The following is a 22517-nucleotide window of genomic DNA, read 5'->3' as shown; positions in this document are numbered from 1 at the left end:
TCTTTCCCTCTTCATTCTTTTGCCACACTTAAACTTTACCTTCCCCTTCCTTTGAATAAAGTAGGACATGATAAATTGAAAAAGCCAAGCAAAAAAGACATCATGGTTTGCAGTCTGTGAGCCCTGGTATGTTTAGAACAAATTACAACCACCTTGTCCTGGCCTTGATTCTGCAAGCAGAACACGACCCCAGTGGTAGGGAACAGGCAGTTCAAAAGCACTGGTGAAGAATTTTCATTTTTCACCTACACAAAAGCTCAACTCATCTACCACAGAATCACAGAATGGTTGAGGATTGAAGGAACTTCTGGAGATCATCTGGTCCAACCCTGCTGCTCGAGCAGGGCCACCTAGAGCCAGCTGCCAGGACCACATCCAGACAGCTTTTAAGCATCTCCAAGGAGAGATACTCCACAACTTTTCTGGGCAAACTGAACCAGCATTTGGTCACCCTCACAGTAAAAAAAGGTATTTCCTTACATTCAGACAGAACTTCCTGTGTTGCAGTTTGCATCCATTGCCTCTTGTTCTGTCACTAGGCATCACTGAAAAGAGAGGGCTCTGTCCATTTTGCACCCTCCCTTCAGATATTTGTACGCATTAATAGGATCCTCCCTGAGTCTTCTCTTGGAGTCCTGGCTCTCTCAACCTTTCCCTCATAGGTGAAGGATGCTACAGTACCTTAATCATCTTTGTGACCTTTTGCTGGACTTGCTTCTTTCCATCTGGGTGACTCCCAAGCATATATTGGTGCCTGAGTTTGTTACTCCCTAGGCATAGGACTCTACACTTGTTGAACTTCATGAGGTTCCTGTCAGCCCATTCTCCAGCATACCAAGGTCCCTCTGGATGGCAGCATGACTCTGGTATATCACCCACTCCTCACAGCTTTGTGTCACCTGTGAACTTGCTGAGAGTGCACTCGGCCACAACATCCAAATCACTAAGATGTTAAACAGGAGTGGACCTAGTATTGACTCCTGGGATACACGGCTAGTTACTGGCCTCCAACTAGCCTGCCTGCCACTGATCACCACCCTCAGAACCCATTCAGTCAGTCAGTTTTCAATGCAACTCATTGCCTGCTCTTCCAGTCCATACTCCATCAGTTTCTCTATGAGGATCTTATGGGAGACAGTGTTAAAGGCCTCACTGAAGTCCAGGCAGACAACATCCTTTCATCTACCAAGCCAGTAATTTCACCACAGAAGTTTATCATGCTGGTCAAGCATGACTCCATCCCACTTTTGTTAATCCATCCTGACTACTCTCAAGCCCCTTCTTGTCCTTCACATGTCTGGAAAGGGGTTCCAGGATTAATTGCTTCATCACGTTCCCAGGGATCGTGGTGAGGCTGACCAGCCTGTCACTCCTTACATCCTCATTCATGACTTTTTTTTTTTTTTTAAGATAGCAGTGACATTTGCTTTTCTCCAGTCCTCTCCCAATTGGCACAACTGTTCAAAGATTATCAAAAGCAATCTCACAATGATATCAGTCAGCTACCTCAGCACTCATGGGAACATTCCCCTAGGGCCCACAGACTTATGAATATTCAGTGTAAGTATTACCTAGCCTGGTCTTCTTCCACCAGGGGTATGTCTTCCTTGCTCCAGTCTTTTCCCTAGTCTCTAGGGCCTGGGATTCCTGAAAGCCAGTCTTGTTAGTAAAGAGTGAGATGAAGAAGGCATTCAGAAGCTCAATCTTTTCCATGTCCTGTGTCACCAGGACCTGTTGCTCCATGCAGCAGTCAGTCCACATCTTCCCTACTCTTCCTTTTGTTGCTTAGATAATTATAGAAATCCTTCTTGTTGCCTTTGACATCACTCACCAGATTAAACTGGGTTTGGCTTTCTGAATTACATACCTGCACGCTTCGTTAGTGTGTCTATATTCCTCCTAGGTTACTTGTCCCTGCTTCTGTCTTCTGTATACTTCCTTTTTTATGTTTTAGTTTTGCCAGGAGCTGCTCCTTCATCCATACAGGCCTCTCAGCATCTAATCCACTTGTTCTTCCTGATCAGATGGCCTACAGCAGATGCCATCTACTATGTCACTCATATTAAACTGCTCTTCAGTCACTACCCATAAGCTCTCAGTTGGCTCCTCATTCAACCCTAGGTAGAGCTCCACGCATTACAGTTTCCCTCTCACATAAAAGGCAACTCTACCTTCTTGTCTCCCCAGTCAGTCCTTCCTAAAGAGCCTGTATCCATCCATCACAGCACTTCAGTCATGTGAGCTGTCCCACCGCATCCCCGTGATCTCAATGATATCATAACCCTGCAACTGCACACAGATCTCTCAATTCCCACATTTATTCCCCATGCTGTCTGCATTAGCACTTTGGAATGGCAATCCGCTCTACTACAGAAATAAAATCTGTCCACTGGCCAAAGTCCCACACAAGGCTTTCCATGCCCAGGACTCTTGGAGAAAACATGGACCACGTGAAAGCAAACACGTAAAGCCATTCAAAGGACAGAGTAAAAGGGCAGTGGAGGAGGAAAAGTTGCAGACACCCTAAAAGACAGTGTCTGAAGTCCAGCATGTGTAGATGTTTAAACATACGTGCTGAACAGGAAAGAGAGGCTCCCTTGGCTCTGTGCATTCCCTTTAAGGACTACCCCCTCCCTCTCTCTGCAGAAGCTGCTGCCTGCAGAGCCACTCAATGGCCAATGCACAAGCTGATCAAAGTTTTAGAGGCTACAAGACGAGATGCATAGAAATGATGCCTTTGTGCCATCTGTAGGCCAGAAATGTGTAAACTAAATAGACTCCAAACACACCCAAATAGTTAGGGATATTGAATGTGTCAATGTAAGAACAACATTAAACTACAAGGTCAGAAACGTCTGCCAACAAACACAGATGAGAGACTGTCTGTGCTCCAGATACAAAGACCTCTGCCACTACTTGAAGAATGGATTTTGCATCTGGCTATTTCCCTCAGAAACAGGTTTTTTGGATTTAAGGTAATTTTGAGGAAAGGGGAAGGTAGTTTCCATTTGTACCTGGAAGAAGCTTTCCACATACTGCAGCAAATAGACCCCACAATCACTGCTGTTATCTTGTTTAGGAACTCTGGGGCACAGGTCAATCACTGTTGATTTACTGAATTCTCGGTATGTTTTTCGTTTAGTTTCCCATTCCACTTCAAGGTACCTACAAAAGAAAGCAAACAGATTAAATACTTGATAAATATCTCCCAAGCTCATTGCATTTTGGGATAATACTCAATATTGTTCTGGTGGTGGCCAAGAAGCTGAAATAGCATTAACTAATCTCTTCCTCAGAATCTGTCAAAAAATTCATACAAGGAACACACCATTTCCACTCTTTACTATTCTATCATACTCAGAGGCATCTCTGCCACATATATACAAAACAGAAATATACATTATGTTATTTAAAAACAAAAAGTTATTTGTGCTAAGTTTCTTCAAGCTATTAGGATACCAGGACATTTTTAAACCTTAAAGGAAGAACTCAAGTAATCTTTTCTGGCTATCACACAGGTTTTTCCTGGGTTCATCCTAAGGGGCCAGCAGTGGTTTTCTAACCTAAGTAAACCATTAAAGAAACCTTAGAATTCACTTTACAAACAACTTGAGTTGCAATTGTACCAATATAATAACCCTTCCAACCTACTAATGTACAAGGTATATCAAAACTTGTTAAAAACTTTAAGGGATCACACTTTCAATTATTAAGATTTATTTGTTATTCTATTGTTCTTGTGCTTCAGTAGCAACTCACTGACCCCACTTCTCTGGGCTGGCCAATGACTTGGAAGAAGGAATTGAAAGCATAAGGGTCTGATTTCAAAGACAACCTATACTTTTCTGCTGAATTTAGTCAGAGTTGCAAAGGCTCAGTGCTTCTAAAAATCATACAGAATGCTTGACTTCAGGGAATAAGTCAGACCTTGCATTTTATTTCTAAAAGCATCAAGTCCTTGCAATTCTGAGATTAAAAATACATATAAAAACCCAAAGCAACTTTGGCTCAAAGCATAGAGCACTAAGTTAATACACCCCACAGATATTTAAAAAAAATAAATTAAAAATCTGTGAGATGTAATAAATTAGAAATTGCTATTTAATTCTTCTTTCCAAGACACACATGGTGGGGAGGTCTCTCTATCTCAGGAAAAGATGGTCTCACAAAAATTTGTGATTCTCACCTAACATGCAGGTAGTATTTTGAGGAATTTAATTTTACAAGAAGGATGTACCATTTGGTTTACAGATTTTTGTTCCTTTCAGTGAAGTGAATACAACTGAGAACAAAGAGAACAATTCTGTTTAGCTTCAAATATTTAATACCAGCAGCTTTTTAAAAAATTGTTGATAGATGCTGAAGTCATTAGGAGTGTGTAAAAGTACTGAAAGTTTGAAGACATTCTTCTAATACTTATACACTTACCACACAGAAGACTGAATATATTTTCTCTCACTTTTCAAAACAAATAATACCATTCTGATCTAAGTATACTGAAACATCAAGCTTTTAGAGAGCTTCAGTCTAGTTTCTACTTTTTTGCACATATATAGGAGTGTCCACTATACAATTTTTGTGTTATATCTGGGCTGCAGAACAAAGACATAAGCCTCTCTGTATTGCTATTACAGTATTCTTTGTTGTGGCTTTTTATGGATTTTCCTTTAGCCCTAGAAATGTATGCCTTCACTAAGAAAATATTTTGAAAAAAAGATATACAACCAGCAGAATCTCTTTCTAATAAGCAGAAACTAGTTACTTACTCTCTCAAAACCTGAACTGTTTTCTGCACGGAACCAGCTTTCAAAGAATCTAAGATGAGTATACAAGGCCTGCACAAAATAATAACAAACAAGAAAATCATTGTAGTCTTTCATTACCAACAACACAGATATTTTGTTTGAATACAGCGTAACAAGAGCATCAATACCTGAACAGACACAGAAAAAATGGACAAGTTCTTATAGCTTTGGCTTGATTACAAATAACCGAATGACTGCAGAATTTCTGGTGATACAGTATTAGTATGAAAACAGAAACGTACCTTTTACAGATCTGCTTTTTAGAATTACTTAGGGAGACCTAGCAGAAGAGAACACAAAAACAACCTTAAAAAACCCCACAATTATAAACTCAAATTTTCATAGATTTAAATGTAAAGCCAGAGAGCCAAAGGAGGACTTTAGGCTAATTCAAAGTGCCTTGCACATGCTGCAAGTCACGCAAACATTAACAGCTGCTGCAAAAGAGGATGCAAAGTAACTTGGTCAAGTCTCAGAGACTTCAGAAACAGAGTACCACATTTTTTCTCTGTCAGTGCAAAAAGGCACTTACTTTAGCAATACCCGAATCCAGGACTGAAGCAGAAGCAGCAATTTCATTGCCACCTAGTACAAAAGAACAAATTAAATTCTTAAAGTATTTCCTAACTGAAATGTTTTCATTTTCAAATTCATTATTATTAGTATTGAAAACGTGATAGTGAAGTATAAACTAATTCTGCATCCCTTCTGAATATTCAAATAGCAGAGTTACTGAGGGTCTGTCTTCCTGATAAAATTCTTACTGAAATTCAAGACCTTTCCACTCATGATGGAATCTGAGCCACTGATTTTACCTGTCCCCTTCAGTATTTTCCAGAGTTGTGGACAAGAAAAATGCAGTGCAGTCTTTGCTCTGCATGGTAATAAAAAACATTTAACATTGATTTTGACATGAATGATTCTTTCTAAGACATAATCTCTCTCCTTCAAGGATTAAGACACTATTAGAAACATATATGGCTTAACATAATTTTCTTCTGGATTACTTGCGTTCTGAGAATAAACTTCTGTTAGCATCCGTTTCTTCTTCATCTTTGCTGTTACCTGGAAAGGCCAACACTGAACCAGTTCTAATGTTCTCACTCTCTGACCGAAGTAAAGATTGTTGAGGCTGGTGATATAATGAATTCTGAGGGGAACACTCCTCATAGACAGCTTCTTCTAACCAAGGAAAACAGATAACTGCAATGTACCAATGAGACCTGTCCAGCAGTGGGAAGAGGGGAGGAAAAATGTCAAAACTGTGTAAAATTTCATTCTGAATAGGATATGAAAAGTTTTTATAACACTGAGAGCTCACAGACAACTGTTTAGTGACACAAAATTATTGCTGCCATGTTCCTTCATGGCTTCTCATACTAATCCTCTCATTCATTCTTTACTTTGCGTTGTGGTATAACAGCAAAAATAAGTATCAATTCCTTAAAAAAACAACACAAACCCACTACAGCAATTTATCAATGTCTCACACCCCATCCCACACTGTAAAAAAAAATAAAAATAAAAAAGTAATATATCTGAGAGTATAACATGCCTTTACCCTTATCTCTTCCTGCAGCTGTTTTGCTTACGTAACTCTCAATGACTATTCAGTTTTACTGGAGGTAAACATGTGCAGGTCATTTATTCAAGCAGGCCGAGACACAGATCATGGAAGTACTACTCCTGATCCATAAACACTATCAGTTGCTGTGAATTCTTTATAGAAATATTACTTAAGGGCACAGGAATCATCACAATGACACACAAATTATTTTAAAAATATGTAAAAGCAATTTTCAAAATTTCAAAATTACAAAATTTTTGTAAAACAAAAAATAGACATGCAAAGTTTACTGAAAATAACTAAATAAAAAGTTTAACTTTTGAAGAGACTTTAATATTACTCATTCCACACCTGTTACTCTTTAAAACCTCATGTGTTCACTTCCAGTGATCCAAGCTTACAGCCATAAATCTTTTTATCACCACAACATTCAAATATTTAAATCTTTAAATATCAGAAAAGGTGTCTAAAACACATAGACTTACTCCTCATTCACAGGCACAAAGATATAATCTTTACTGAAGATGTTTATATGACGAGTCCAAGTTCTTACTCTTTTGTGTCTTCTCTGTGCTGCTCTGCAGAATGCAAATGAGAACTGTTGTTCAGATTTGTTCTTTTTAGTTAAAGCAAGGTAGAAGGGTTAGTACTCCTACATCTTCCCAAACCTCAATGGTTTTATTTAGTCTTGACGTTTCCCCAGCAACAACAACAAAAATCAGCATGCCTTTATGCCCAAGTGACTAGCAAGCCCTTTCTGAACCATCTTAAACTCTTCTGGAAAAAATAATCCACAGATTTGAAAGGATTTCTTGCAGTTATTTATCCAGTAATTATTATTTATTACACTAAACGCAAACAATCTCACCTAAACACCAGCCAGTGTAAAAACAGATCTGTAACAATTTTCAAACATCCATGGATTAAACTCCACAATACCACTTTTGAAGGCTTGTCTAAGCAACCTTATATTTTGAAGGAAAACGCTAAATGCTTGCATAGGGTCATGCGACACATCTGTAGCAAAGTCAGAACCAAAACAGATTCCCTCCAGAGTCCTGACCTTTAAATGCTGGAGCACATTTCATTTTCCTAGATCTGAAAGCAAAACTGACTTTACTCAGGACACATTCCTATTACCATTCTGATTCCATCCTGATCTGTGAGCAAGAAATGTAACTTCAGTGTAGAAAGAATGGGAAAAAAGGAGTGAGGAATGGAAAAACAAGCTTCTGTGGGACTCTGCATGGGCCAGCATTAAGTCAAGACTTGCTGTAAACTTCCTATGCTACATGACTCTAAAAGCATTGGGAACTTAAAAGGGGAAAGCATGTTTGCAACCTGGGAAAGCATCTACAGAAGGAACTTTCTCAATCTACTGCCTAAGCAGTGTGAATAAAGGGAAGCAACGAGTCATTAAGTAGCCACATCAGTTCAGATTAATTTAATTTACAGCAGTACAAAGTCCAATTTTCCACTATCCACTTATCCAAAAAAACCCACAGAAACAAACACACAATCCAAACTACCTGTAATCACCAGGTAAGTATCTAAGCCCAAACACAAAACTAGAATTTCCAAAGCTATCTCCTGATCTGGATAAGCTACAGTCCTTGAAATATGGTGAATTAAGAGTGCCATTTTAGTCCTCCAAGAAGGTTATGAACAGTCCAGTCTTGTAAAAGGAATCAGATCAAGGCACAGCAGCATTCTTAATGTGGATAATTTTGTCTCCACCTCAGAATATTCAGGGTCAGGAGACAGTAAAATGATGGAAGACATTCTCTCAAGTACAGCTTCTTGAATTTTTGAGACATCTTTGAAAATATTACAGAAGTTGCATTTTTTTCCCTTTTACACAGCTTTCACCCAGCAGCGACTGTAACACAAACAAGACGGCACACCTCTGTGCAGATGGCCTTGTTTGCCAGTAGAATAAAAACCCTGGGGACTTCATGGATAACAGAAGAAAAAACCCTTTAGAGAAAAAGAAAACTTTTAAAAAACCACACCAAAACTTTGATAAGCTGATTGATGAAAACAGAATGAAAGTTGCTGGGAGATCGTCACTGTAAGTGAAGTGGCAGAGCAAGCTCTACTCTCAAACATCACTGTTGAGAAGGAATGGAAAGTGTGCTGGGGATGGTCCTACGCTTTATAATAAAGTCTTAGCTGGAAACTCAAAGTGATGAGGTTCTTGAGCCGTTAACGATACTGTTTTGTGAAACTCTCCAATTCCAGTATGCTCAAGTGTTAAAAAACAAGTGTAAACTTGGTGTATAAAATTTTCTTACTAGAAATTTGCACAGTAATTTATTATCAATATTTAAAATTAAGTATGTGGTAAATCTAAAAAATATTTTTAGAAGTGCAGTTTATTAAAGTGATGCACACCTTGCAAAACTCTGAGTTTATAATACAAATATAAAAATACATAGTAATTGCCACAAGATTCCGATAAAGTTGGAGAAAGCTAATAACATTTTTGTTCAGATTCAGTATGAATCACAAGTAGATTTTAATGAAAAACATCAGTATACTTAAATTTTGAATTCCAACATTTAACCACCAATACTTTGGCAAACATTGATTACTATGTTACGGGCTAATTAGGAGATGATCTGCAGAACTTCCAAGTGGCGTCAACAGAGAGCTCATTCCTGGTCATAATGGCATCTGAAATGAACTTACGAAAGTTTGAGATCCCCATCAGAGTTTGTTTCTGTTCTGGTCAGGCACTTATAGAAGAAACTGCTAAAAATGTGCGTACGGTCAGCAAGATGTTTTGGCGCCTTCTCCAACAACAGGTATCTACCAAAGAAAAAAGAAGAAAATCATTAAATTCCTTCTCTAGAAAGTAAGATTACTGATTAAAAAAAGGACAATTATTTTAATGACTTAACATACTCACGTTATGCTTACTATCAGTTGTCTTCACAGGTACTAATCATGCTCAACTTTTCTATTTTGTTTTCAATATGCACATGGTTGAACATCATTAGAGAATGTAACAGTCAAGGAACTGCTAAGAATGCAGTTATCTTTTATCTCAGATTTTTGCTCCAGTATTAACACTTTTGAATTTATTTTCAGTTAGGTTTCTAGCTCTTGCAATTAAGACAGGCTTGAAAACCGAACCAAATATAAGCATATGGAGTGTTATACACCTAAGTATACAAAAATCATAGATCAGGTCAGTACTATAAACTGTTCATTTTACTTGTACAGGTTATGCATGTGAAAGTCAAGACAAATAATCTACAGGTACTCATTCTGTATGATTTTACTGTTGATTATTTTATTATAAACATCAGCTTGAGCTTTTAGTCTGTCATCCTAGAAGGCAAAAGCTTTCCTAATTGCAGACATCCAACACAAGGTGCCTCCAGCTTCACCTAATGACTTGGGCAACAGAGTCAAACATGAGACAGACTGCAACACATTGAAAATTGAGAATGTTGGTAAAAGTAACAAATCTCAAAAGCAGAGGGGTTTCTGCAATGATTGCATTAAATTCCTTTATTTGAATCTTCCTTTTCTGATGAGATGCAGCTACAGCTATTGCGAAGACAACACTGCAGGACTAATTTCTAGTTTAGAGCAAAATACAGAGGTCTTTGCTGTAAAACCACATCAAAACACACTGGTACATGTTTCCTTTCGCACTCTTCTAGACAAGAAGTTTTAACTGCCTTCCTATTGGTCACAGCCATGCTGGATGCCAAGCGAAATGGAATTCTTGCAGACAACCTTCAAGAGAGCCAGAATTCTGCTTAGGTTTAAGTCAGCACAAGGAATGGCAGACCACAATGCCAGTTCTGGAAAACTTGCTTTCACAAGCAACTTCAGTAGTATGGCATGAATCAGTTAAGCCAAGCACAGCTTCCTCCAGGAGCATTAGCTGTATTTCTTTCTGTGGGAGCTGTGTATCAGAAAGAACGATTTCTGAACTCTTGCACAGAACAGCAGAGGATGCTCCTTTTCATGCAAACACAGTAAATAAGCTACTCAGTACAGATTCTGTACTCTGTTCAACGGCCTGCTTAAAACTGCTCAGCACTTTGTTCTGTGAGGTCACCAAGAGGTTTTTTGCCCCTAGTTATTCTGTCTGAATTACATCACAGCCCTTTAGAGGGACAAGAATAATAAAACTGAAACAAAAGAAACTGCTGAGAATACACAAAAGCTTTTTAAAAAGCCATCATACTATTTCTTCTAAAATTGCTGTATCACATTTAGTGAGCAACATTTACAATAACATTCAAGTTCAGATCAGGTCCCAGAACAAAGGGTACAATTAAAGCTGCGTTTACTTACTTAAGATAGAAATCAATGATGACATCATTGAGAAACTCTCCGTATTCTAAGCACTCTAGGTCTTCTTTTGTGACTCCCAGTCCTCCTTTTGCAGGTGGAGGTGGATAAACAATTAAACTAGAAAATACAAATCACGTTATAACAGTGACAAACACTGTTTTACATGACATTCTTCTGTGGCTTTTCCACATGTAGAAGATTTTCTAGAAAACCTGTTAAAGGTAGTAGTTCCCAAACTCTTGATTACAAAAGTCAATTATCATTTCTTCCTCCAACAGTTGTTACAAAATAAATATGCATCCCACTGCACAGTAAAATTTTGAAAAAAATTCTGAAAAATATTTTTTACCTTCATCTTGTTTTTCTATTTTCTGATAGAAGTAAGAGACAAGTGGCTATTTTAAATGGGAAGAAATACTAGGAGACATATTATCAAACAGTATGAATGAACAGTGATTTTCTATTCAAGACTCCAATGAGGACTTCCAAATTTCCAAGCAGAAAACTTGGCTGGTGCAGACAGAACTGAGGCGTCAGTGCTCTCCTAGTATCTTACTGCATTACACATTTTGTGTTCTCATTTTCTAACATCCCTTGTTAACCAAGCTCCTGTACTAACTAGGAAATTGTATGACAAACTAATTATAAATAGATTGTGACAGAACAGTGAAAAAAACCATTGTTTAGATTTAAAAAAAAGGCTTATATTAAGTTAATAATAGTTTTGCTGTGATATGGACTTAGATGGACACTCACAGAGCCTATAAGGTCCCTACCCTTCCACTGATGCATCCATAATATGAGCTGGTAGTCACAGTTCAGGTATTCTCTAATTTCTGTGAGATTTTCTGTCATCCTGTAACATATCCATTGTGTTTGTTAACTATTAGGTCCCTTCCAACCCAAACCATTCTACGATTCTATCAGGATGCAAACAGGAATAACGACATTCATAGTTTGTGATATTTTAGACTTCTGAAGCATCTTTCACACAACAGTTTCAAATCAACTAGAGAATGGTAGTTAGAAAATGGTCTTTTATTCCAGCACTTTGTTTATTCAATTTGTTTTATTTTCACCTTCTCATTTATATGAAATATACTTACTTCTTGACTGTTCCAGTTTCTCTTACTTCTTTCCATTCTTCATTCAGTGCAGAGGATAGAGAGATAGAATAGCAACCACTATTCTGCTTATTTGCAAGGGCATAACTGGGCCTGGCCACTTTTGGTTTTGATTCCTACCAGAAAAAAATCCCAAACAATAATAATAGTAAAAAGCATTGCACAGCTTAACATGCAAAACAGAATACATAAAAATCAAGTCTGAAGCCCACAGGAGTATCCAAGCATGACTGAACAGCAATCTTGCTGGATAGCAGAAGCATAAACATCAGTATCTAAGCAAATGTGCCACCACTCAGACAATAAAAAGTTATGTCCCTTTTAAAATTATGACAGGTCTTCATCTGCTCATAAGCTCTCTCAAACTGTTTAAGCATTATTCAGCCAACTGATGCAGAATGGGTTTTGAAGACGAAATAGGACGTGAAAGGATGGAGACAAATATCAAACTGTCTTACTAGGAGCTGTGTACACTTGGAAGGTTTAAAAATCTACTTCTTAACAATTTGCCTAAAAACTATACAGATTTGAACTGGCTAGCTTGACTTTTAAATTCTCAGTTTCATAGCCAGATTGATCTGTTGTCTCTGTGCTTTTTACTTATGCGAACAAAACATCTAATTTCCTGAAGTGACAATGGTGTGGAGTTGGGTTGAGATATTTACTTCTCAGAGGGAGGTGTATTAACACATTAATTTGCACAGTCCCATCTCTTCAGTACTCTCAAGAATCATTTGGCATTTCAAGCTGTGGAGGCCCCACAGGAGTATTTAGAGGTATCTGGAACAAGTAAGATACACCACTCCTCCTTTGCTATACCCCTTCACTTCCAGCTCAACTGAAAAACATATCTATCATTCATTACTTGATTAACTCCCAACTTGCTGCCCTGGAGACATCACAAGGGCAGGAAATCCATTTGGTTCTAGGCACATGCAACGATGAGTCAACCTAAAGCTTCAGTACTTGCCACTCAATGATGAGGTCTACACGCTATTTCTCTGTGGGCTCAATCTAGTTTATTGCAAGCCTTGCAATAAACATTATGAGTAAGAAATAACAAACATGACTGATTTTTTTTGAGCTATGGATTTTTTTTTGAGCTATGGATTAAGAAAGAAGGCTGATCTAAAATTTACTAGAATGTGTGAATGCCAGCAGGGGGTGATTAATCAAACAACAGCTACTCACTAACCTGAACTGCAGGCTCAAGAGGCTCAAGAGCATCTGAGGTGTTCTCTTTTGGTATACATTGCTTTAGTAGAGCCTTATTGTAACTCATAAAAGAGCTCTGTTCAGGAGAAAGGTCCTTAAACAAGGGTAATGCTTGTTTCAAAGACAAAAACTCATGGAGATCTGGTGCTCTGTTCTTCTTGCTCACATCGGTAATCAATTCAGTCAGTCTGCCTTCATCCCATTCTGTGAATGGTTGGGACAGTTCAAGAAATACAAACTCACTAGATTTGGCTGGAAAAATGAGAGAATAGATAGCATTAACTATTAGGTTATGTGATAAAAACTTGTCTGCACACCCACAAAGGAGCATAGAGAGACAATGGCAAGATGGGGAGCCCAAATAATACCCTGCCAGGTTCATCACAGTAGCCATCAGTCCACCCAAGACCCACCTTCCCAAGTTCAGAGGAGCACAGGGGCACAATGGCAGGCAGGAACCCGAATTAAGGACTGGGAGGAAGTGACACATGGTCTGGGGTCCTCCCAGCGCTGTCCCAGAACAGCCTCAGTCCCAGGATCCACACCTGAAACCCATCAAGATGAGACAACACCAGAGTACCTTTTAGACTGCTGAAGCAGGGGGTGTGGGGATTGTTGCTGAAGTGTATGGTACACATGATGGGATGCAGGGCAAAAGCATTGGGGATTGCACAGGACTTCCTATGGGATGTTTAGGGGAGGAACCAGAGACAAGCAAAGGGAGGGATTCAGCTGATTTGGGGAGGAGCAAGTGTGTAAAAACAGAGGGCTAAGGGCATAAAAATAATGCCATTATGCATCTAAATACTTTGCTGGTCATTACAATTGTCTGGCCATGCCCCATGCATTGATCAACACAGTCTGTCCTGTCTTCTTATTGAATTCCTTTCTAATTCTCCCCTGGTTGAGGGACTCTCTATTCAACATGTGTGTATGGGGGTCTGAGCACAGCAACTGGAGAGAGTGCACATGTGTGAGCGTGTGCGAGTGTGTGATCGCTAGCAAAGATCAAGTCAAACCAGGTGAATAGGTGAAGTGTATCTCTAAGGATGAGAGTGCAGGGGGGTCAGCTACTGGGACCAGGGGAGTCCTGGCCAGCTGTGGGTCTGCATGTGCATGATGGTCTGTACCACCAACAGACGGTGGCTTCGGTGGCTTGTATGTCCACATACCAGCAACTGGGGAGACTGGGATCCAGGACCAGCAACTAGGTGGACTGAATGTCTGAGCCCAGCTGACAGAGGGACCCAGTCTGTACACACGTGTGTGTATATACAAAAATATGAATTTTCTCACTAGTGGGCCTCCATCCTGCTCAGCCAGAGAAGGAAGTAGGATGAGGCTGTTGGTGCTGCTTGTGTTCCTATGAATGCTGTGTTTCTGTGTTATCTGAGTTGCCAGCTATGTATATACATGCTGCATGTGTGTGCTTTGTGCACTGGGACTACATCTTCAGCCTTGCTACTGGTTGGACCTGAGGACATAGAACAGTAGCACTACTCTCAGGCTGTCAGATCCAGCATTATATATTTTCCTCTAATATCAATACACTAAGGCGGCAGAGCAGAATCATAGCAACCATTCTCACAATCTGTAAAACCACCACTGACTTGTTTCAACAAGTCTCTACATGCATTTCAAAATATTTACATTACTATGTATTTTAAGGGCATGAAACATTCAAGCATAGAAATTTAATAACTCTTGAAGGTTTCTTCTACAAGAAGAATGTAATCAAGGTAAGTAAACCTAAGATTAAAAAGGGCCTCAGCTTCATACTGAGACTCCACTCATTTCACTGGGAGTTGCATCTATAGAAGCTATGAGTAACTTTGATAAACCACTATCAAATACAGGTAACTCACTGCTAAAATTTTAGTCAGTGTATCACTTCAAACTGCTCATGCTCCTTATGTAAAGTTAACATTCCTTATAATTTTTCACATAGGTAGTGATCGTACAGGGTAAACATACTGTTAAATTTCACACAGGCAACTCTGACATCATCAGAATGGCAGATGTCATATTGTAATGATTTCGCTAATGTAAAAACTTTGTGTGATTGTGCCACTTTGAGTATTAAAGTAAAAGTCACACTCAGTTTCACAGAGCTTCATGCTAGCAAAACAATACAGCCAGCCCATAAGACTCTGCAGACTAAATAGCCTATTTGGCTTTTAGTGGACATTTTCTCCAATAATAATGCAATGGCCCAATGCAGTCTTGACAAAGATCAAACCAACCTATCTGCCAAGCCCTTCATCTAGCACATACATTACTTAAGAGTAAGGACACTTAAAACATCTCATTTACTTTAAAGGGAGAGATACCTTATACACAAGCCTAGTTTCAGGCGGCCTCCTCACACAGGTTACAACTTAACTGTGTTGCAAGCTCTTTTTATTAAGTAGCAGTGGTTCTGAATCACACAGTGTTAGACGTTTCTTCCAAATGCAGGTACAGTGAGGCATTTTAGAAAAGCACAACTGACTAACTTATCTTTAAAAAGCTATAGGCTTTCCTCAGTATTCCAGAAGCTCAACTGTAAAATAATCATTTTATTGACATGCCAGATGTAAACAGACCTTTTCAATGCATTTAAGGAAAGTGATTACTCACATAGATTGCTGATAACTGACTTTCCTAATTGAGTTTCAATCTTTTCTACATAATCCACAGATAACCAAAGGAAAATGATCGTTGTTGAAGAACAGGCACCATCACTTCTCCACAGGCCAAACCTTCTTAGATCCAGAGTATCCACTGTCAGCTTAATATTCTTGTTAAGAGCCACTGTAGAAAACAGAGTTTAAAATAACCATATCTTTCACAGCCACAGATAACTGTAAAGGCATACATGCTACAGTGTTTACACACTAAGATGTAAGTATGATCAGAGTGTATTAAAACAGTACTTGTATATTTTATACCTAGTATTACATAAAATGTGTTGAGAATTTAATACTTAAATCAGTTATATCAAACTATGTAGAGCAAAGTTACTAAATTGTAACACCTAAAGGTAAACATCAAAGAATTCTTCATTTTAAAAAATGTATTTTTGCTCAGAATAACCAGTTAATACCTGCAAATACAGAAAAAAATGTTGCAAATAATGAACTCCTATTTGCTTTTAGTCAATCCAATTCAGAACTGCTTACAAACCTCCTAAGAGAACAGAGAAACCACACACCATCTTCAGAAAATGGACTGAACACAAATCTACAGTTTTATTCCTCTTAGGTTTAATCAATTAATATATTTTTGTTTAGTAACCCTAATAGTCTAAAATCCTAATATGAAAAGATTTTTTAATGTTTCACCTCAAAACCTTGCATGGTCATCTTTACTGTAGTTCAACACTTAACCATCAGGCATGTGGGAGGCAAAGCCATTAAAACTACAAGCTCACCTTAAAAGTGAAAGAAGTTGCTGTTATAATAACACATTATAGACATTCATACTTATTGAAAAATGTAAATTTAAAAAATATGTAACGCCTTTGTGAAAGCAAGATTATAAATTATTCATAATTTAAGTACAGACTGGGTATTTTAATGCAATACTTTAAGGATATAGTTAAGAGAAGACTAAAGAAAAAATTCTCTTACCCTGAAATGGGATTGTAATATACTTGGTTGTAAACTGAAATAAGATTTAAAAAATACAAATTAGTTTGCTTTTTATAAACTCATTAAAACAAAGTAAGAATTTTTAATTATCTGTGTATCTTTCTTTGCTCATAGCCAAATAAACTGAAAATAATATCACAGAATCATTTAGGTTGGAAAAGACCCTTGCATTCATCAAGCCCAACCGTTAACCTAACACTACCAAGTCAAATATGCCTAGTTTAGAACTTAATATTGCCTATTTCACCTAAAAAAACACTCCCAAATACATACTGCAGAATCTAAATGACAGCAAAGTGACTTTCAGAGGTGCTCAGCACTGAGAAACAAGCAGAAAGTTGCAGCTTCTTATGAAGAAAAAAAATGCTTAACACTTGGGACAAAAGGAGCTTAACCACACCAGGGTAAAGACTGCCAGCTGCACGTTTGAATTAAAGACACTACAGAAATGGTCCAATACCAGGGTGTTACAGAATCACAGAATGGTAGGGGTTGGAAGAGCCCTCTGAAGATCATCTATCCACCCCCCTGCCAGAGCAGGATCACCCAGACTAGGTCACACAGGAACGCATCCAGGAGGGTTTTGAATGCATGTCTCCAGAGAAGGAAACTCCACAACCTCTCTGGGCAGCCTGTTCCAGAGCTCTGTCACCCTCACAGTAAAGATGCTTTTCCTTATGTTTAGGTTGAACCTCCTGTGTTCCAGTTTGTGACCATTGCCCCGTCCTGTTGCTGGGCACAACTGAGAAGAGTCTGTTCCCATCCTCCTGACTCCCACCCTTTTGATATTTAAAAGCATTAATGATATCCCCCTCAGTTTCTTCTTCTCCAGGCTTTGTTACTTTGCTATTTACATTAACCTTTGAAATAAAGGCTTTTAAAGTTTCCACTTACAGTGCTGCTATGCTAAAAAGACTTGGCTAAATAAAGAATGCTTTACCGTCACTTTCACAACCAGTAGTCACAGATATTGAGAGATGTTTCTCTTATGTTACCACAGCAAACACAAAGAACAAATTTGTTTTTCCTACGGAAAATTTTCACTTTCCACCTAAAAGCATAGTTTCTAAATATATTTCAACTCACTCCTCAAATTATTTAGGTATATTCATTTAGGAAATTTCCAATAAATGTTTTCATTACTGCATGAGAACTGCTAAACAAAGCTGCTATTTTGTGAAAACATGGAATTATTATTACAATCTAAGATTTCAAAATGTCTTACTGCAAGCAAAAAGAGACATACATGTTCAAACTTTTATTTTTCTATTGCAATATACAGAATGAGCTTGGTCAAAGATCTGCTGAAACTCCTACAGCTGGTACCTCATTTTAAGTACACCTTCACTTGTATTTCTACACCTTGAGAGTAGCATGTTGTCTATGCACTAATGCTTTTAGCACTGTTTTAATGGTCTTTAAAGCTATGAAACAAGCCATTTTCTGTTTAAAAGGCAATATTAATGCATGGTATCTATGTGAACACTGATCATCATGGATTACTTTATTCTAATATCTGTACTACTTCAGATAAAAAGTAACTTGTGTTTATTTCAAGTGATATTAACTCCAACATAGCCATTCTTTTCCATCAGAATTCATGACAAGCTTCCTCAGTATTATTTCTGTCCCAGTACAGTATTTATACAGAACCTTTACCTCTGAAAACTGGGGCCGCAGAATAATCCCAGTTAGCTTTTCTACTAATGGATTACACATTCCATCATTTAGCCAAAGCAATTTGATGCAACAATAATCAAAACTCAGCGTTACCACACTAAGTACCACTAGCTTTGTTTAACTAGAATTTTTAAATATTCTCAAAATATCACCATAATAGACCAACTTACCCTAGCAGGACCTGTTGATAACCATTTAAATTTCCCAATGTATACACTATCAAATTCAACAGCCAATGCTGGGTTCATCTGTTTTCTAGGTGTGCTTCCAGAAGGTAAGTTGATAGGACACGTATCTTCAATTGACTCTGTTAAAAACTAGGGGAAAAAAGCATATTTACAACAGGACTTTAAATGAGATACTTCCCTCCTGTAACCTTAGGAATTTTTTCTTTATCTTTGTAAGAGTCTAATCCCAAAGCCAATCTCCATATAAAATCTCCATATTAAAAAGCTGTAAATGTTATCACAATCTTTACTGACAATGTCCTTAAGGGTCTAATAGCATCTTGCTCCACCTTTAAAGTTCCTATAACTTGTGCTCTTCACTAATCTACAGCCAAGTAAAATTTCAAACAACAGAGCAACAAAAAATACCCCTCTTCTGATATCAAAGGTACAGGATCCAATTCAATGGTTATGATCAAAACAATGCATCTGTGAGAAGATGCAGCAATGGCTCTTTTGACTTGCTTCACAATTACAGAGATGAGCCAAAATCCAGGTCAAGGCAAGCAACACAAAGCTAAGCAAGCCCCAAATGGGGCAACAACATTTTTGTTAGTTTTAGATTCAAATTCCACTGCTAGCCACACAGGAAAGGAAACTTTACCCTATCTCTGTCTGCTGTCAGTAAAGATCCTTGAACTTCTCCATGCACTGAATTACAACAGGGGACTGGATGACAAAAAACTACTAACTTGAACTTTGATCAGCGTAGAACATTGTGCAAAAAAAAACTTTCACAGACGTATCTTCATCACGTCCACCTCTAGCTCAGATTAGTATTTGATCTTTCCTGTTTTGTAATAGTAAACATTTCCAAATGTTTATTTTCAAAATATGAAAAACATTGTACATTGCAAAAACACTCAAGCTTCAGAGCCAGACATCTTCTCTGAAGACTCCAGAATCCTATCTGTGAAATAAATTACTGCAGCTACTGCTTGTTGCTGGGACTAATCATATCTGCTTTTAGCGCTTCACCTGTTTCCTAACATGCAAGAAAAAATAAATATTGGCAAAATAAATTAAGGAGTTAGCATAAAAATACATAGGTCCAAAATTGGACTACCTGCTCTGTGAGACTTTCCATCTTGTCTTTTGATTGCTTTGCTGAGAAACAGAAGTCAGACTGTTGGTCTGTTTCTTCACTGTCTGCGACATCATCCTGCAGCAGCTCTGCGCCTTTTGGTTCAGAAGGTCCATCTTCATCATCACTGGAAAGGACAACTGAAGAGGAAAAAAGCATACATATACTACAAGATGCAGACTTAAGAATATTTCAGTCATTGTGGATTTCAGATGAGCAAAGAACTCTCTCTTGCAGTATGTAATATCAAAGTATATTGCCCATTATCAGTCTAGGTCTGCATGCATGGAAGTGACTGCAACAAGTACTGCTTTGTATCTTTATTAACACCTTTTAACCAAGATCCTCAGAATTACTTTATTATTAGAAGAAACAGGCCACACCATAGCTGCTTCAAAGAAGAGAGAACATTTTTTCTCAATTAAAGCATCATTAAAAAGTACAAGCTTGATTTTCCATAGCCACTAAATCAGTGACAAAATAAGGACTGGAATTTGAAAATCCTGCTGTCCACCCCGTTTCTCAAGTTCAAGACCCTCTACACTCCAGTACAGGATACTGGCACTAGGCACTGTTCTCTAACCTGCACAACATACTACAAAAAACATGATCTCTGTCTTCAATCTTTTGTTTCATATGTTTCAACGAGACAGTTATGCATGAGTTCTAGCATCTGAGCATACCAGTAACAATTGTCAGCAGCACAGATACAGTACATACTTGGGTCAAGTGAAACAAGTTGCCGATTACCGCTGCAGATTCTGTTCCGCAGCTTGCTCAGATACTGTGATGTGTCCACCTTTAATCTCCTGATGGTACTAACTCGTGGTAAAATCACGTCCTCACTGGTAGCAGAAAGCTGTTTTTCTGACAAATTTCTGGGAGGAGACTCTGAGTCAGGTTCCTTTGTGCAGCTGTGAGCAGGTCTTACGTGATTGTGGATGGAAGTGTCTTTACAGTCCCTCTCTAATGGCTCGGGAATACAATCAGGCACCAGAATTGTATTAGATCTGCAACCTTGTCCATCCTCACAGGGTGTTCTGCGGCCAGAAGACTGAGTCAAACTCAATCTCTGCTCTTTCTAGAAAACAACAATCAGAGACAGGATGTATATCTTAACATTTCTATGATGGTTCAGATCAATGATCATGAAGACTTAGCTATGTGCTAAACAAAACAATTAAAGCTTAATGTAGCTGTATTTAGAGCTCAAGCCAGGGTAATTTCTCCCTTCTCATATTCCAAAGGTTATTACATAAAGGCATGAGGGACAATGTTTTAAAAGTCTACTATGACCACCATTCAAAATGAACCAGAAACTATTTCTGATTTTTTAGCAGCTCTCTCACTGTCTGACACTGAAAGATGAAGCACCAGTGATGTTCATTACTTTGCAAATGTGTGGCTTGGTCAATTGGGTGAATGGGACTCAGCAACTACCTTCTTCTGTAGGGTTTTAATCAGAAGGTTAGAGATGTGTTTATTGCACTCAAATGCTTGAATATAAATCACAGTTTGTACTTGACTGACTGATTCCTTTAGCCTTTTTTATCTTTTCCCCAAATCTTAACGACAAATAAAAATAAAACTTTAGGACAAGGTGCAATGGACTAAGGAGAAGTGAGAAAGATGGTATTTGCAGGATTTTAATAATCGCAGTTCTATAACATCTGTGAATGAAACTTCACATAAATAGCTAGATGCCTTATTTCTAAAATTGTTTTATTCCCTGCTCCTGTCTGAAGGAAACACTGCCATTCATCTCTCACAACTTTTCTGTTTTAACAAGCATATACTGATGTTGGTGACAGAAGTACATATACTCACTTCTTGACACACCACTGAACTACTTTCCCTCAACAGGTATAACAGTATCCCTAGATACCCTACTTATTAGTATAATTCTTTTATTTTGGATGTTGCTACTGAAGTGTGTGTGCATGTGTGTACACAAACACATACAATAAAACTAAGTGCAACTTACAGAAAGTAGAATTGATTTTTCTGGAATGTGTGCATTACAATCATCAGAAATATGGCCACTAGATCTTCTTTTCCTTTTCTCTGAATCAAAAGAGCCTAATTCCTTCTGACTAAGAGTGGTGCTTTTCATGTTTCTGCCCTTCTTTTCCAGTTCATCATAGTTCTTGTTTTCTGTGTCAGAAAAAAAATATAATAGGTTAGCTTTAAAAACCTTTGTATTTCTTCATATCTGTTATACCATAAATAAAATGCATGGAAGCAGATTCCTTCCATGATAGTTTTTTTTTTTAATTGTATGTGGCTGCCAGAACATATTCACTAAAATAATTACGGAAAGATTAAGGAATTAGTTAAGATAAGAGCAGCATAACCAAATTCATCGCTCCCTTCCAAGTAAGAATTAGCCCTCCATACTCCACAGTCTTTCTTTTATCTTCTGCTGGATGCAGTATTCTCCATTTCCCATTCTAATCTGCAAATTTTACTAATCAGTATTAAAAAGATTGCTGAGTCTCCAGGGAGAACATACTTAAGAGCTCATCATATTTCAGCAGTAAATACAAATACTGTCATATATAAACATTTTAGCAGGGTTCACAAACCACTTGAGCATTCTTAATGTATTACAATCTTAAATATAAAAGACCTTTTATAAAATCAGAATTATAATGGTGCAGTGAGGGTTCTCCCAGTTTCTTTTTTTTCTTCCACAGATCAGATTAAATAGGAATAAAGCTGTGGTTAAACACAGCTATTTGATACATTTTACCACACCTGTAGAAAACAGCATTTTGAGGAAACACATATACTGTGTGCAATGTCTATTTTATTTCTGTCTTCTCCTCATAATACTAGTCTAAAAAAAGACAATTTCCCAACACTC

At 37.9% G+C, this 22517-nt stretch overlaps 1 protein-coding gene across 1 annotated transcript in view; it reads right to left on the bottom strand.

Annotated features, from left to right (window-relative positions):
• The window catches only part of SENP7 (SUMO1/sentrin specific peptidase 7), a 42176-nt gene that overhangs the window by 752 nt on the left and 18907 nt on the right, over positions 1–22517 (bottom strand). The window contains exons 7-22 of the mRNA XM_010178970.1: positions 21636–21805; positions 20372–20732; positions 19634–19791; positions 18511–18657; positions 16640–16673; positions 15648–15821; positions 13009–13280; positions 11796–11929; positions 10690–10806; positions 9064–9183; positions 6858–6950; positions 5817–6028; positions 5338–5390; positions 5048–5085; positions 4767–4835; positions 3015–3165 (exon numbers count right to left, since the gene is read on the bottom strand). Coding sequence (XP_010177272.1) covers positions 3015–3165; positions 4767–4835; positions 5048–5085; positions 5338–5390; positions 5817–6028; positions 6858–6950; positions 9064–9183; positions 10690–10806; positions 11796–11929; positions 13009–13280; positions 15648–15821; positions 16640–16673; positions 18511–18657; positions 19634–19791; positions 20372–20732; positions 21636–21805 — 2303 coding nt within the window. The remainder of the gene's footprint in view (positions 1–3014; positions 3166–4766; positions 4836–5047; positions 5086–5337; positions 5391–5816; positions 6029–6857; positions 6951–9063; positions 9184–10689; positions 10807–11795; positions 11930–13008; positions 13281–15647; positions 15822–16639; positions 16674–18510; positions 18658–19633; positions 19792–20371; positions 20733–21635; positions 21806–22517) is intronic.

This window comes from Mesitornis unicolor, unplaced genomic scaffold (genome assembly GCF_000695765.1).
Source record: "Mesitornis unicolor isolate BGI_N332 unplaced genomic scaffold, ASM69576v1 scaffold4622, whole genome shotgun sequence".
In the NCBI taxonomy this organism is placed as follows: Eukaryota; Metazoa; Chordata; class Aves; order Mesitornithiformes; family Mesitornithidae; genus Mesitornis; species Mesitornis unicolor.
Note: the sequence above shows the minus strand (reverse complement) of the source record. Positions and strands in the feature narration are given on the sequence as shown.